General features: G+C 37.2%; 1 protein-coding gene across 1 annotated transcript; it reads right to left on the bottom strand.

Annotated features, from left to right (window-relative positions):
* Positions 1-211: 211 nt before the first annotated feature.
* ZBED4 (zinc finger BED-type containing 4) lies at positions 212-3,700 on the bottom strand (the record flags this gene model as incomplete). Its single annotated transcript, XM_082498306.1, has 1 exon — positions 212-3,700. The coding sequence occupies one exon, from the start codon at positions 3,698-3,700 to the stop codon at positions 212-214; it is 3,489 nt and encodes a 1,162-aa protein (XP_082354432.1).
* Positions 3,701-17,397: the final 13,697 nt, after the last annotated feature.

The raw sequence follows: 17,397 nt of genomic DNA, 5'->3' as shown, positions 1-17,397 counted from the left end.
ACATATATACAATATCTGGCCTGAAGTACTATGAATAAGGCACATGTAGACATATTGAAAGCTGAAAAAAAAGAAAACTAAAATTTGGAATTATAGTCACTGATTAGATGTCATACATGGCCCCTATTGGAGCAATTTAAAAATCCGAGTTACAGATAGTTAATATCCAGTGAGCAACAATAGATTTAGTCTAGCAGTTTGTTCATTAGTTTCAATACTGGAAGTATATTAAAGGAAGATTCACTTTCAAAAAGATAAGCTTTTCAAAGTGTTCAATCATTAATCTTGACTGACTAAAGTTGTTGCTTTCATTGGATGTATTAAACAGTCTCTCTGAAGGAACAATGCTTGGTGGACAACCCAAGAACCTGACAGCCAATTTTGACAGTACTGGCCAAGATGACTTCTTAAAGTTCCAGTAAGTTAAAGGATCACAGTTATGCTCAAGCACTTCTTCCTCCAAGTAAGAAAGCACCATTTCCTCTGGTAACTTTGCTCTCTCTTTCAGGTCTTTTGTTTTTTTCATGTCACCCATGAGTGACCAAAGATTATCTTCCCCATATGAATTTGTAGATGGTGAACCTATATCACATCCATTGGAAACAGGTTTATCATCATCTGAGGTAGAACTCATTATTTCCAGCTCCCTGATTAAGTCTTGTTTATATTGTTCAGCCTCCTCTTCTGTAAATAAGGACGTTTTATACCTGGGATCCAGAAGTGTAGCAAAAATGTACCTTGGATCATGAAGCGTGGAGGACAATCTACTCACCATAGCTTCTTTCAAAGATTTCAGCATAGTATCTATGCCCATTGTTTCCTCAAATAGCATTTCTATTTTCCTGTTAAGTATATGAATCATTGGAATCACTTGGCTTAGAGTAGACATGTGTGTACTCATCTCCCTACTTGCAGCTTCGAAAGGTTTGAGCGCATGACACACCGACTGCATGACCTCCCACTGATCGCAACTTATTAGCTCCCGAAAGCTGCACTCTATTGACATTTCATCAATTGCTCTTTTCTGTTCGATAAGACGTTCAAGCATGTGAAATGATGTATTCCACTTTGATGGAACATCTTGTATTAGCTGATGCTGAGGCAACTCATACTCTTTTTGCAACTCAGCTAACTTCTCCTTTGCTTTTGCTGACCGATGGACGCGTTCACAGATTTTTCTTGCAATACTAAGCAAATTCTGAACCATTCTCTGGCTTTTAATAGCCTCGTTTACAATGACATTAACAGTGTGACTAAAACATTGTACACTTGAATGATCACCTTCATTTAAAGTTTTCTCTATACTCTGATTATCAGTAACAGTGATCCCAATCTGAAGGCCAATGGAAGTAATCCATGTTTCCCACCAGTACTCTAACTGCTTTTGAATACTGATTCCATTGTAGTCACAATCGATCTGTGATACATTTAGTAGTGCTGAACAATGGTAATCCTCACACTGTGGTCGAAATGAAGACTCAAATGTTACCCAATGAGCTGTCAGCGTTAGATACTCTCGCGTTTGGTTGCTCATCCATATTCCGGACGTAAAATGGATCACTCCACTTTCAGCTTCTTTAAGATGTGAAATAATTATTTGTTTTACATTATCATACATATCTGGAATTGCTGTCCTAGAAAAGTAAGATGGGGAAGGTAAAGAATACTGAGGTTGCAAGTATTCCAGCAGCCTGTTAAAGCCAATGTTGTCTACAAAAGAATATGGCTGAAGGTCAAGTGCAATCATTTCGGCTACAAGACTTGTGATTTTTTTGGCAACTGGGTGAGAGTCACAAAACTTGTCATTGGTTTCATCAAAATTTGAAGATCCTAGTAATTCTGTGCTCAGTGGCATGTGATTATCCGTAGATGAGGATAATACTGTCTCTGAGACATCAGTTTTCAATACATTGTTATGAAACCGCTGCAAATGTCTTAGAAGGCAACTTGTGCCTAGATTTGTTGGCTTTTTCCCCCTACTTATTGTACGTCCACAGTGCATACATATTACTTTTGTTGAATCTGCAGAACAAATTGAAAAGTGATTCCACAGTTTTGAGGTCTTCTTACTATTAACAGGAAATATAATTTGATTATCATGTGTAACCATTGTAGGCAAGTCAGTCAACTTTGAGGATGAACATTCTGCAGAAGCCAAAGTGGCGTAAGGAGAATTTGCCAAACTCACATCAAGAAAGCTCTTTTGGTTTCCAATTACATCAGGATGCCGTCTATATAGATGTCTCATCAAGCAGCTTGTGCCCACATCTCCTTTCTTACCACGACTTATCATACAACTGCAGTATCTACATACTGCTTTTAGACTGTCTGCAGGTGACAGTGAAAAGTGATGCCAAACTTCTGATTTAAGCCTTTTCATAATCCTTTTATTTTGCTGAAATACAGCAGTAGGTTCAAATATTAGTGGACCTAATCCCTCACACTGTTTCTCTGGAGATGAAACAAAGGAGACTTCACCTATGTCATCAGAAGATGACAGCATTGAGTCTTCCACTAGAGCATCTCCAGAAGAGAGATTAGTATGGATCTCCTCAGAGATTCTGTCTGGAGAAGAAGAAACAGAAGTTGATTCTTTCATTAGTTTTCCAGGAGAGGAGGACATAGAATTCAGATCGCTATCTGAGGGTAGTAAAGAAGGCAACAGAGTTGGAGGTGCAGTGTAGAGAGGTGGTATGCTGGTACCACCCCCGTTCTCTTGCAAGACAATGGAACGATGGGCTCTCCACATGTGTCTTATTAAACAACTCGTTCCCAGGTCTTTTCCATTTTTTCCTCTACTGAATTCATTCATGCAATGGATGCAAACAGCTTTAGAATTATCTAGAGGTGACAAATAAAAGTGTTTCCAGACAGCAGATCTCCTTCTGGAACCTGATGTGCTCTTTGGAATAACAACAGTTTTTTCTGCTACATTCTCCACAGTGTCATCATACTGGTTGTTGGGTAGCTGCGGAGATGACCCAACCATGACTTCTTCTTTGCTGCACTTTTCAGAAACTGAGAGATCTGATATTTCTTCAGAAGAAACAATAGAAACAGATTCCTCAATTATTCGATCTGGAGATGGTATTTTAGAAGCCATTTTCTTGACCAGTTTTATAGGGGATAACATAGAACTCAGATCTCCAACATCTGCAGACTGAGGTGGCAGTAACAATGAAGGTGAAGAAAAGGAGGATATACCTGGCATACTTCCATTTTCTTGAATTAGTACAGTGGGATGGGCTCTCCTCACATGTCTCATGAGACAACTTGTACTCAGGTCCTTTTCATTTTTACCCCTGCTAAATTCTTTCATACAGTACATACATATTGCTTTAGTGCTATCTCTAGGAGATATAAAAAAATGGTTCCAAGCAGGTGACTTTTTTCTGGAGCTTATGTTTCTGCTAGAAAGGAGGCTTTGTGTCACAGCTTCCATTGCTACATCATACAGCGTACTACTATACTGAGAAAAGAGAGATCCATAATCATCTTCATTTTCTGTAGATAAATATTTGCCAGGGTTGTTGGTAATGAAGTTCTTTTCTTTGTCTTCCTGTTCATCACTGCTGTCCGCATGTTTGAAATCATCTTGTTCTGTCTTTATATCCATTCTTTCTAGAGTACAGTTAATGCTGTCTTCCTCTTGCTCCACTTTTAAGTTATTGATTTTACCCAATACAAAATTACCATCCATTCTGGGGGAACCTGCTTTACTCTTGTCCATGGATGACAAATTCTTCTTGCCAAGTCTTCATTTATTAATAAATATAGATAATTTAGACGATTATTTAAAATTTGATTCAAACGATGTATCTTGTATACTGAATGCACAAACACAAATATGCGTATGTGTTAAAATAATCTCTGGTTTATGAATTCTGTATCCGTGTTGTGCATAAGCAAATATGATTAGTCATAAAAATGCATGTAAAAATTATAGACTTAATTAATGGAATTTCATTTTTTCCCCAGGATCAGGACATTTCAGGTCATAGGTGAATGTTCTCAAAGACAGCTACTGTTAAATGCTTCATGTCGCAGACATAATCCTAAAAAATGAAAGTTCTATTTTCTTGTGGAAGGAGGCCATTCTGTTCATCTTGATTGGGCAACTGCGATTCTTTTGCACCGTCTAGAAATAAATAAAAAAAAACAACAAACAAACAAGAGAAGACAAAGTTGAATAACACACTTTAAATGACTACAGTAAAGGTGAACTGAAAACATGCACTAAATGTTCTGTAGGTTGTTTTTTTTTTCCTTTGAGATAAAAACAATTCAGTGTACTATTGAAAATAAAACCCCCAACATTTACTCAATACATTTATTGTGGGCAAATACACGTCTACACACACAAGTCTGCTTCAGCTTTGACAAAATCTACAGTCCAAGAATCACTTTTGTATTTGCTTGGACATACCTAGGTCTCATCCTACATGCTAATTCAACCAATGCATAATCGTACTTACACACCGTATATATACAAACATATATTACATAGGTGTCTATCTACAAATATATATGAAGGCAGGCATTTAATCGTGTTAGCACAGAAATACATACTTAAAACCAAACATTAAATTATACTCCTGTACATGTGAGCCCTTCGTTACTGACAGCAGTGTTTAAAAATACAGCATTTTACAATAAACCCCTCTCAGGGTGTCCACATTAATCTGTTACTCTGACCACAGTCTCACATGGTTATACTCATGCCATAACACTCCCAGACAACACCATACTATAGAAACAAGCTACTTTTAGAGTTTCAGGATTAAAACCTGAAATGCTTAATTTAGGGTAACTGGGCTATGCAAATGCCATATATACACTGAAGTCTCTCAAAAGCATAGCACCACCACTCAGAAGCAAAGACCCATGCCGTTGCATACGCTGGGGCCTAGTGCTGCACTGCCAGCTCAAGTTCCTCGTGTACCCAAGGGTTACACTAGAAAGCCCATTTACACCAAGATAGCTCACTTCCCTCCTGGGTAAAGGTTCCCACCCCCTGACAACTCCAGTACAAAGAGCAGTTTTTAAGTATAGCTGCGTATAAATCACCGAGCAACAACAGGCTCAAAAACCAGAACCCCCCCACCAGCCCCACACAAATTTGAAGACACTGTCTGCATTTGGCAGACACCCTTTTTTTTTTTCTTTTTACTACAGTTCTATCAGAATTCTAAATTTTGCCAAACCTTTTCTCACTTATTCTCTTGTGTCATTAATGTAGTTTGTTACCTTAAATGAAGGTACCAATAACATTTTTTGACTACACAGCTGGTGCTACACTACACACTCCAATTTGTGCAAGCTTGATTTTATGGGACTCTTTCTCCCTAGCTGAAGACAAAAAACCCAAATTTGAATAAGTTATTTTAAGAACTTCTCAATTTCAATGTGTTACTCAAACACAAGAAGGATTTCAGCATACAAAAGGTGAAATTAGCCACAGCTACAAGACACATAAAAAAAGTCTAGGTTGTACTCACACAGACAGTTCCCCCCTATATCAAGATCAATGTCATATTAGCTTTGTAAACTATTTTAATTAATAGCTCTCTGTCTGTTTACAAGAGTGATCAGAAACACTTTTTTTCTTTGGATTTCAGACTTCTGGAAAGCCTATTGTAGGAATAACTTTCTTTCCAGTGAAGGGGAAGGGGCAGGGAAAAGGAGTGGCGATCTGCCTATTGCAGCTATTTTAAGAAAAGGGAGATGGATGGGCAGAACTTGCAAAGAGGAAGGCAGTAACTCTGGTTTTCTTTTTGTGGAGGTTTTAGTATTTGTGCTCTGCCTTCCTCTCTCCTTCTCAGAAAAATAGATATTGTCAGACACCAAATATATGAAGGTTGAGCATGAAGGGTATCAGTTCTAACAAAGCGAGAGACTTGAAGAAAAAAAAAAAAAAACAAAACAAAACACTTATTTAACACACTACACAGTATTTTCCACAGGTTTGTGAAATCACATCTAAGAACAACTCTGGCAGCAGAGGCTCAATTTACATCACTATAAAATTGAATGAAACAAAAGTTAGCGATCACATACATATTGATGATATAGAAGCATGTGCATCTGGGACGACAGAAATCATAAGATAGTCAACATTTTTAGTAGAAATCAATCTAAATGGATTTTTTTTTAATCTTTATTTCAATCTAATCTGTGAATTTGGAGCTTGCAAAAGGAAAAGCAAGAATATATAATAGGCTGTTGTGACTTAAGATCACAGGCTCACAAAGGCTCACAAGCAAGTGACTCCATGCAGAGCTTACAGAATATAAATTATGCATCCTAAGTGCCAAGTTACAGTAAGCAGATGACAGATTCCTAGCTAGATTTGTACGAAATACATGCATGCACCCATTAGCATCAGGTTCTGATGAAGCTGTGCAGAAATTTCTTTGCCTCAAAACAGGTAATTGCATCTCTAGCCTGCAATTGCTGTAATTTCTTAACTATACAAAAACAATTCTAGGCTTTGAACAGAAAAAATCCATGGAGATGCTTTGCTTGTCCCTGTCCTCATAAACAGTTACTGCTCAACACAGCTAAGCATAAGGTAGCTGTGATGGGAAGATTTGGAAACGTGATAAACAAGACCAGTTGCAAACTTCATAACAATACTTAACTATTGCCGATGGTTAAGTTCTTAATCATTATCACTTAATCAGCCATTATCACTATATATTCAAACAGGTAGGCCCTCATCACATTCTCCTAAATTAGCTTTGAGCATGCAATACCACTGAGCTGATGCCACCTAGTTAAATACTGATGGCTACCCTCAGTCCTCCATGGTCTTCCTTGCTGAAGGCGAGGTGAATAGGTGAGAGCTATTTGGACACTGAAGCAGAGTCCGCGGTGACAGATTTCTTTCTTCCTTATTTTCTCCTTGCTGTTGCTGGGTGTTTTTAACGCTCATAATCTCCTCCACCAAAAAAGGGTGTGGGAAGCAATCTCATCTGCTCCTGGCATTATTTATCTTCTTTTATTTAGGACCAGAAACTGTTCTGGTTCCACCAGAAATCTTTCTTGATTGTTCTGTATCCTTTGTTTTCACTTGCAGATTTTACTACCTGAATTGTTGATTAACATGTTTTTCTGTCCCCTGTTTGTGCAACTGAACATAGGTCTGCCTTTGCAGCTATGTATTATTCCTATACTTATATTTAGCTGTGATATAAAATGCTTTCATGCTGTTATGAGGGTTATGCTATACGCAGTGTTATGAAGCACTTGAATACTGTGGCAAGTTACACTATTTTAGTGTACTTACAACAGAGCTTAAGGCAATAAACCATTAATTTTGTCTTGTCCACTTTATGGCTGTTACAGGTGTCTGGCTACATAGTACATATTTTTTCTGGGCATTGTTGCTGCCTTCTAGGACTGCAGAATAGTGGAGATTCTTAGAGGAGACTCATTAGGGCTGCTGGATCACTCCCTGGGAAATCCCCAAAGTTGGATGCCACTTAAAAGATTCTGCACAGGTTTGGTTTTGGTGGTTCCCCCTCCATTTTCTTTCAAACATCAAACCAGCATGTAAGAGTCAATTTGGTTTAAAACCAAACAAAATACTCCATCCTATTTTAAAATTTTATAGTAACCTAGACCAGAGTGCGAATTTGCTTATGACCATCTTTACCTAGCTCATTTACCCTTCGACACAAGCGAATTGAAGTTAAGGACTGCTGCTAAACAAACAGGATATTCAAGCAGAAGAAAAATGTTTTCAAAGGTACAAGTGGCTACAGGCAGTGAGCTCAAAATTAACATGATTTATGCATTTGAAATCTCCTCAATTAGATACAGACAAGCAGCGAAACAAAGAGAATTAAGAGTCACCTTGCAACAAAAATCTTCAAAGAAAATAAATGGAACTAGAGAACAATTATCTACTTCAGCTGTACTACTCCAGACTATTAGCTCCTGAGAGGCTGTAGACAGTCAGTCAGTGGTTTGCTGTGGTAAGAAGCCTGCAGAAACATTTTATAGGATTTTCCATTCAAAATAGGATTACTGAAAGCGTATGGTGGTTGACAAGAAATGTCAAGAGAATGTCACTGATCCAAAGAGTGCCGCAGCGGACTGGCACGACCAGAAGAAATTGCTGCTGAAGGAAGGGGGTTAAAAATGAGAAACACTGGTGTGTTTGGATTGCAGAGACATACATTAATATACAGAGAAGAAGTATGAAAGAACACTGAACCATGAAGAGATCATTTGTTCATAAAGCAGATAGTGGCCTGCAAGCTTTAAACAATTTTAGATTTTAGGTCGAGTAGTCTGGCAAGAATCATGGCCTTGATTATATTACATTATAATTATATTATATTAGTGCAAATTATGGTCTAGAGAAAGTAATTTAGAACAAAAAACTTTAAATTATTGTACAAGTGCATATAGTGTAAATACAAACACACACACCCCTGAAAAATGCAAAAATAGTTGTTTCAAGAAAGGTGCAAAATGTGGAGACAAAGTGAAAGCAAAACTATTCACTAGTTTGAAAAAAAACCTCAAAAGTAGTGGCAGATTTTGAGCGTAGGAGGTTGAAAAAGAGCAGATTAAAAACAATTTGTACAAACGGATGTCAGTTTTAGAATAAATAGTGCTAATCTTGTTTATTTTTGGAAATGTACAGGCATCATTAAGAACATCAAGTAAAAAGAAAATCTGTAAAAGCAAGCAGTACAAGCAAGAAGGGGGAGACATTTTAAGAAATTATTATTAACTTCCACTTCAATGGCACGTACTATGCTAATTAAGGAATATTTGCTAAACAAAAAACCTCCCACAAACAAAAAACTACAAAAAAAATGAAAACAACAAAAAAAAAATATCAAGAAACCTGTAACACAGAAGCAAAACGTATTTTTATAAATGTATATAACCTAGATGAACCTTACTCCTTTTCAAAGTGACAATTCCCTCGAAGAAGGAAAGCTAAAAAGTGACATATTTTTTCTATAGACATTTCCTATGACAAAGTATCAGCACTAGCTCACCCATAAAGAACTGCAGAAGTTTGCAAGATATGGAGCGATTAAAACGTGGCATTAGAAGTGACTGCAAAATTAGCACGTTAATCACACTGTGAAACGAGGTGGGTCTTACACTCAAGTCTCACTGAAGTTCACAGGAATCTGCACGGATGTATGAGCATGAACTAGAGGATGCAACAGTGTAATTGGGATCAAAGTACAGAAAGCAAGACTTAATAAAAGAAAAGAAACAACCTGCTTTGGACCTCATGGGAGGTACGATTTGTAGAGGACTGTTGGGAGAGGGGGGAAAAAAAAAAAAAAAAAAAAAAAAGTAAAGCCACCTTTACTATTCCATTACTTTTCCAGTCACCTGAAAGGCAGATCTCACATTAACCGATAACTATTGTGGCTTTACAAAGGTATTTGCTCCAACTTGCAAATTAACCTCTCATGTCCGTGACCCCAAACGCTCCATCTGGACACAAAAGAGTAAAGTGTGGAAACAGCACCACCAATACTGTACATTGCTCCTTGTTGACAGGAATAGTCTTCACCCTAACCAAATATTGGAAAAGAATATAACAATTAGGACAAGTAATATTAGACATTTCTATTAATCTGACATGAAAGAGCTGAACTTTATAGGAATTTGTGAACTTAACAAAAAATATATAGAAAAACAATTAAAAAAAAATTAGAGAAGCATATGTTAATGGAAGGGGAAACTAAGTCAATTTAAAAAAAGGGCATATAGAGAAAAAGGAGAAAAAAAAAGACAGAAGCTGTTACTTTTACAAGTGCTCTCCTTTACTGGAAAGAAAACCACTGATGTTAGAAACTGAAAATATTTTTATTCAAGATTTCAACTATTCACTATGCTTTTTTCCCATACTTATATCTTAAAAAAAAAAATATATATGGAAGTAACAAAAATACAACATTTTTTACTATCGGCTGAGAAATAACATCTAGGTTTAGCTCTTGTTCTGTCACAACTACTGGTCTTGCAGAAGTCTAAATTCCTCCCTCCATGACCCCCTCCCAATTAGAAGGGCTGTAATATTTTTTCTTTTGTCTTTGTTCCATCTATTCTGCCATGAGTCATCTTACTATGTGGCTTATCCATCAAGGTCTCACCCTCACTAAGGCTCCCTAAGTACTCTTGAAACACTTGTAGAATGAAAAAAAAGCTTTTAGAAGTATTTCAAAGTTCCATTTTGGAGCAAGACAAACATTTAGAAAACCCCCAGTTTACACATAGGCAACATTCATGAACAGTTTTATATGTTTGTGTAAACAAGGAAAGACCTGATTCAGCTCAGATTAAAGCTGGTGGTAGGAAGGGGGGGGGGGAGAAGAAAAAAAAAAAAAAAAAAGGAAAAAAAAAAAAGGTGGGGGGAGGATTATTTCCTCTAAGGCTGGAGCATTTCACAAACGTGTGGCCAGCCAAGCAGGATGCCTCATGTAGGAGCTGCAACAGGCTGGGATGCAGGATCCAGGCAGCTCCCAAGGATGCTTTGACTGCAGGGCTTCAGCTGCTGGAAGAAATGGGGCAGCATCCTGGTTGAAGGCAGCAGCTGCCCTCAACTCCCTCATCCCTGAGGAGAGGGGAAGCCAGGAAAAATTATAAAGAGAAAAAATATCCAGAGTAATGCATAAGGAAGGAAAGGATAAGGAGCTTTGAAAACCGATGGGACAAAGGTACATACTCAGAGGCTTAGGAGACAGGGCAGGAAGAATGAGAGCCCTCCAGGAAAGGTATGTGAGCTCCCCGCTGTGCTCATGCTACTTGTCAGGACATGACACAGAGAACTCCGATTTATCCAAGTATAAAGATCATTCGTGCCTCTTCACATTGCGGAAAAACTCAGTGCTTGGTGTAAGCTGGGACCTAAATCAGTCATCCCAGACAGAGAAAACCCAAGGTGTGGAGAGCCAAGTACTTTAGCCACAACTATCACCATAACTCTGGGTACTCAACCCTAATTGCAAATGGAGGAATTTAGCTCAAGTAGAGATTGAAAGTTAAAAAGGCTACAAACTAAATGTAAATATGCTCCCCTTTTTTGCCTCCTGTCCCCCAAAACATAAAATAATTTTACTGTGAACACCGAGTAGTTTATATTAAGCGGTAAAATAGACCTGCCAGTGCGAAGTTATATTTTTTTGATTTAGTGGTCTCTGGACTCTTGTGTCTGTCTTCTATTTTCACCACCACCACTACATTAACAATAATGCAGAAGATAACAATCAGCAGCACAGCTCAGAAGTGACAGGTTTAGTCTTAGACTCTTACTGAAAGGACCTTGTTGAGTTAAAAATCTAACTGGCACATGGAAAACATCTAACATCAAACACACATAAACTCCTCAAACTTTGCCTCTTACTCTTTTAAAAGCCGGTTTATTTTGTGCATCTGTTTTCTCCTCTTGCTGCTGTAAACATCAAAAAGTCTATGGGACTCTTTACCCATCATTTTTCTGATATTCCCTGAAATTTCAGGAATGATTCAAGAACTGAAAGTCCCAGCTTTGTACAAGTATCTCCATCTCAAACCCTAAATCATCTGCATCGTGGTGTATGGAGGAAAGTGCCCACCAGCTCCCCTGCACAAAAATGCACTGCCTCTTACACTGATGTGTAAAAGGAGTGAAAGTAATTCATGACAACAGCAAAACTGAAGAGAAACGGTGTGATTTCAAGATTAGCACTATTTAAAAAAAATAGTTTGAAATAGACACAAACCAGAAATGAAGTAAGATTTCATTTTCAAAATTAATGGGTTTTTTTAGAAGAGGATCTGGTTCTTAATTCAGTTGTTACACCAGTAAATACTCAACCATAAAACTTCTTGAAAGATTGAGATAACACTTTTTAAAATATTATACATTTTGTATCTGTTATTTTTGAAGTCTGGTATAAATGCAGACGTTTGTGTTAGGATGTGTATTATTCACATCTGGTTGACATTTAGTTCTGGCATCCCTGTTTACCGCCCAACGGGATTTGCTAAACATGCTCAGTACCCAAATGTTTCATCAGACCTCACTGATACAGGCTGAACGCTCAGCGTGTTTAAGAATAAAACAGGTGTCTGATACAGGGTAGGGAATCAAAACTCAAACTTATTTCTGGAGAAATCATTCTTCATAATTTATTGACAATTTATTAAACACATGTCTATTCAAAGCATCTTCCTCCATTACTGAGGTTTAAGCAGCACTGTTAAACACTATAAAGCCCAAAGCACAAAAATCACCATTCCATGATTTCAAACAGCACTTATCTTAGAAGTAAAATAAAAATGCAAAGCTAAAACAACCACAAAAATCACCTCAGCCAAAACAATGTCACTCCCAAGTTTTTTCTAAAAAAATAAAGAAATATCACTGTGTTGCACGTTACCTCCATATATATTATGTATCACCACAAACAGTAACACTACTCACACCTACAACCACCTGATAAGCCCTTAATTGTTGCTTTTTTTTTTTTTTCTTAGTGCACTAAAAATACCATCAGATCTCAAATGGGGCTATCTTCCTTCACCCGCCCTTTGCTAACTTCCCATAGCAGCACAGTGTAAGAAAGGAGGGGAAAAAAAGCAGGTTGTACACATGCTAACCGTTTCTGTCCCAGCTTTTACCGAGAGATCGCTCATAAAAAATGGATCTGTCACGGTAAGTAAATTATGTCAACATTTGTCTAGGATCCAAACTGTCTCTTAAGCGTTGAAGTGTTCTTTCTCATTATCTGGTACGATACTATTGAAGCAATACTTGCAGGATACGGTTCTATGCTATTGTTCACACCTACCAAATGTCAGATCTGTCCGTCAGTTGCTAAAATGTTGATGTTTTAAGCATTAATTTAATTAAAACTTTAAGCGGGATTTTCCTAAGTCTTACACATCAGTTCAATGTTTCTCCAAGCGGAATTTACAGATTATAGTCTCATTTTGATATTTTTATCATTTGCATTTTTTGACAAATATTATATGCTAATAAGATGGGGCAATTCTTAATGTTACAAGAGATAAGGTGGTTTTCTTAAGAAAAAAGGTTAGATTTTTTAAACAGCTGAAGCATGTATGGTTTGGTTTATAGCATTTTTAGTACAGGACATGAAAGCTGCTTTTATTATCTCATTCTGTACAATTTGAGGGGAAGGGAAACGAACAACGGTTGCAGTAACACAACACAAAGGTAAAATGCAGAAGATAAAAATAAGAACAGAGAAGGGAAAATGTATCAGTATTACCATGAAAGAGGAAAAAACACACAAGCAGAAACACAGTAACAACAGGTAAGTTCCGAAAGAATGAAAGATAAAAGACAATATATTTATGGCATGTTGCTAGAGAACAGCAATCTGCTTTCAGAAAAGCATCAGAAAATTCAAAGCAAAGCTTGTCTGACACTTCTTTTCCCCAAGTGATCAATTCCTCTGCTTAGCCCATTGCACCCTTCTCTTCCTCCTCCTGCACAGTCCACAGCTGACAAAATAAATGGGATAGGATTACGACAGGAGATTCTTCTCCTGACTAGTCCATCGTTCTAGTTTGCAATATACTAGAAAAAATAAACTTTTTTTTTTTTTTTGTAAAAGTCTATCTTTAAACTCAGTAAGAGTGAAACCTTAAGCACTTTAAGGATGATTTCAAACAGTTAAAAATGAGACACCTGTAAGGAGAAAGCTGAGAGTTACACAGCTGAACAGTCAGGATGACAAAGAACGAAAATGGAGTTAGGAGAGGCACGCCATGTCTTGTGTACAGTAAATCTTCTTGAACTTTTGCTGAAAAGATCCATGTAAGTATAAAGTAAAAAAAAAACTCACAAAATATAAACAGGGTCCTTTACAGAATGTAGTGTTATACTAACCTATTTGAACTATAATTTTTCTAAAATTAAAAAAAAAAAAAAATAGAACAGTATCTGTTGAACTGCTAAGACTGTCATATATTAGAATCTATTTTGATTCTAACCAGATCATGTCTGAAGAGGTCTGTTTTAGAAACCCTTTGCAGCTACCCATGAATCCAATTCTGTGTTCATATTGATGCCCATTAGTTACATGTCCTCAAATAGTTTCACTTCTGCTATGGAGAAGTTTTCCATGATTTACACATACCGTATTCATATATGTCTAATATGACATAGTACTACGCTTATATTATGCGTTTGTATCCTGGAACACTTGTGCATACAAAGGCAAGTTAGAAAGAGTCATAATCCTTGAAAAGACCAAAAATCTTTTCAAGAGGATAAACAGTAGTTTAAATACTTTGTAGGGATTTTTTTACAGCTAAGCTGAATCATTCTTTTATCACAAAACTGTATTTCAAGTCAGAAGATAGATTTCTTTGGAGAATCATTTGCAATTGAGGCTATCTTCCTTGTACCAGGTATCTTCTTTCTTTCTCACATAATAATTTGAAGAAATACACCTAGATTTTTACTTGAAGCAAGGAAAACACCACCTCTTTACTAAATATACTAAGTGTAACAGAAAATAACATTCAGAATACCATACAAGATAATTTTTATAAAGCTCAGAAATACTCAGTTTCATCTTGCCAACGAGCATGAGAACTGCAACAAAACCAACCAGGAACTTTAAAGCCATGCTTCCATATCACATGCGGGCATAATCGATTGCACCCATCATAGGGGTGAACTTCTTATGCCCTTTTCAAATATTTTTTGTCATTTGGTATTTTCCAAGTAAACTGTACGTTTATCGGTAGCATCTGACATTTTCACCCGATATCCCAGTTTGAAAAACAATCTCAACTCTCTCCCTCTCAAAACAAACATCCTTATTCATAAAATGGGTATGAGGGAGAGAGAAATGAGCGTACAGATCTCCCTATTCACTTGCCAAACGGCCTGTCCCCAGCCTCCGTGACAAGGGGTCTTTTCCCCTCTTAACCTCTACCTCTTTTAGGGACATACTCTCTTTGCCTTCTTCAAGGCAAGGTGCGACTCTGCAGCAAAGACCCAGCTGACACGGACACCAAGCCAGGAAAGGCAACGTCGTTTCCACTAGCACCACACCGAGCATTAGCAGGAAATCCAAAAAGACACTCCTGTCCCTGGCGAACAAATAGCTCAGTCTTCTTCTCCCAAAAGAAATGATTTATAGGAGAACCATCCTACCGCCATAGATACAGGTTTTAATTTGAGCAACTGAAGGTTTTGCTTGAGGAGCTAACAAAAAATACAAGAATTATAATGGAGAATAAAGCTTTTTGTAGTACCTATTCTAAGCAGTGCAGTTCATGAGCTTTACTTAATGTAATACAACCTATAATTTAAATAAGTTTTACAGAATAAGCTTACATGGGGTTTTTATTCAGAGCAGGATCCAAGACATTTTTAGTATAAAAGCAGGTAAAGAAAAGGGTAGCCCTTGCTGTTCCCATTTGCTTGATTTCTATTATTATAGAGAAGCCGTAGTAATTATTTTAATAAACCTAATATTTTGTGAGGTATAGAAAAGAAAAATAAATAAAAATATGTAGAGAAAGGAAAATTATCAGGAAGCTCCCCATTCTTTATATGCACCATTGTATTTCCTGTCGTAAACAAATTATGGTCTCCCCACCGTGCAATAAGCCACAGAAGACAACTTAAAAATCACTAGGAAAGGGAAAGAACGGAACCTCAGTTACTCCTGTTTCCCCAGTGTCAAATGCAAAGCCGCTGCTGACAGCATGGTCTGCACACTGTTTGGCTCCCTGAAAGCTGACCCACTCTTCCTAATATTTCAGCAGCCACTAATGCAAGTCGCAACAGGTGAAAACCTCTCATGTAATGAGTATTATTACCCTGTTGTCTTTTGGGTTGTTTTTTTTTTTCCCCTACCTGTAGATACGCTCCCACAGTTATTAGCATATCATGTTCCCACCTTTAATGAAGAAGAAAGAAGAGGAACCACAAAGTAAAAATAGAAAATATGATAGGATTGCCATTATCTATGCCACATTTTAGCAAGGACTTGCGGTCCCAAATCTTAAATAAGAAAAGCTCTCAAGAGCTGTGAGCCAGTAGTTGGGTGGGAGTTATAAACAGGCAGCAGTTTCCACATTGCTCTTTCCTCTCCCACCTCCTCATGGCACATCTAACACTACCAGATCCCTTTAATCAGGAACTAGATTTTCTTCAGCTATCTCACAGCACATAAAAGCTACTGCATAGCATATGCATGGGGAGACCTTAATTCTTAGAGTGGATGCTAAAGGATGTAAACCTATAGCATTTCTGACCTACTGAAACTTAAAATTCTAACAGAGGAGGTAATATCTGGACAGCAGAATATTCCCATCTTTGTTCTCTGGAGACTCCAGCTCTATGTAAGTACTCATTCTACCAAAGGAATACCTTCTTAATTACGGATGAAGAAAGCATCACAGACAGAGGAATATTTGCAGAGCGCCAGCTCTCTGGGCTGCACTACTCAACCCCAGGGCAATAACTTGTGCACAATATGCGGTATGGTGCAGTCTGTACTGGTGAATTTATGATATACTGCATATTGATACACTGAAACACAGAGGAAAACCAAAGTCAGTCTTCATGCCATGAAGGAGAAATACCTCAGCAGGAAGTAGTATGCAATCCCTTAAAAGATTATGTATTTGAAAGATTCCTCACATTTCATGTTCCCCAAAATAAACATGTAAAAATAACCATGTTCTATAAAGCCTTAACAAAATAGTTAAAGAAAAAAAAAAAAAAACCTGTCAAAAGGAACTCAAAATATGTTACATAAATGCATTTTCAGGCTGACCAAAATTATCTAAACTCTACTCCAGAGTGCTTACAATCTGAATTTCAACAAAGCACATGAAGATGACAAAAAACAGGTAACAAAATGTATACACTTTTCTGTTGGAGCTCATATTGGCATTTAATTTCTTTAAGACTAACCTCTTACAGATTTTATTATCTACCAGAACAACTAAACTTACTGTCAACAGTTATTCCATCTGGGATTATAATTCAAGAAATAGTTCTTGAAGATACTAAGACCAGATACTGATTTTCAGTAGACAAGTAGTAACTAAAGTGGATATTTTCACTGAAGACTTTTAACCTTGAGAGCCACATTAGAAATGCACTTTAGGTAGAACTATAAAATGCTACAGTGCTTGGCATCATGTAATCAAATGGTGCAAAGCATAAGGTGACCCTGAGAAGAGTATGTTAGAATTCAGCATTAAATACATGGGAGTGAACTTCTGGACATTCTGTCAAAAGCAACATTGCCCCTTTTATCAGATTTCTTTACAGTGGTATAGAACAGACTTGAAAAGCACTAGCAGTTCATTTTTGCTTAGACTCTGATGAAGATTTAGCATGTAACAAAATCCCCCACACCTTCTGTATGTGTC

Source organism: Vanellus vanellus (genome assembly GCF_965231255.1).
Source record: "Vanellus vanellus genome assembly, chromosome: 1".
Classification (NCBI taxonomy): Eukaryota; Metazoa; Chordata; class Aves; order Charadriiformes; family Charadriidae; genus Vanellus; species Vanellus vanellus.
Note: the sequence above shows the minus strand (reverse complement) of the source record. Positions and strands in the feature narration are given on the sequence as shown.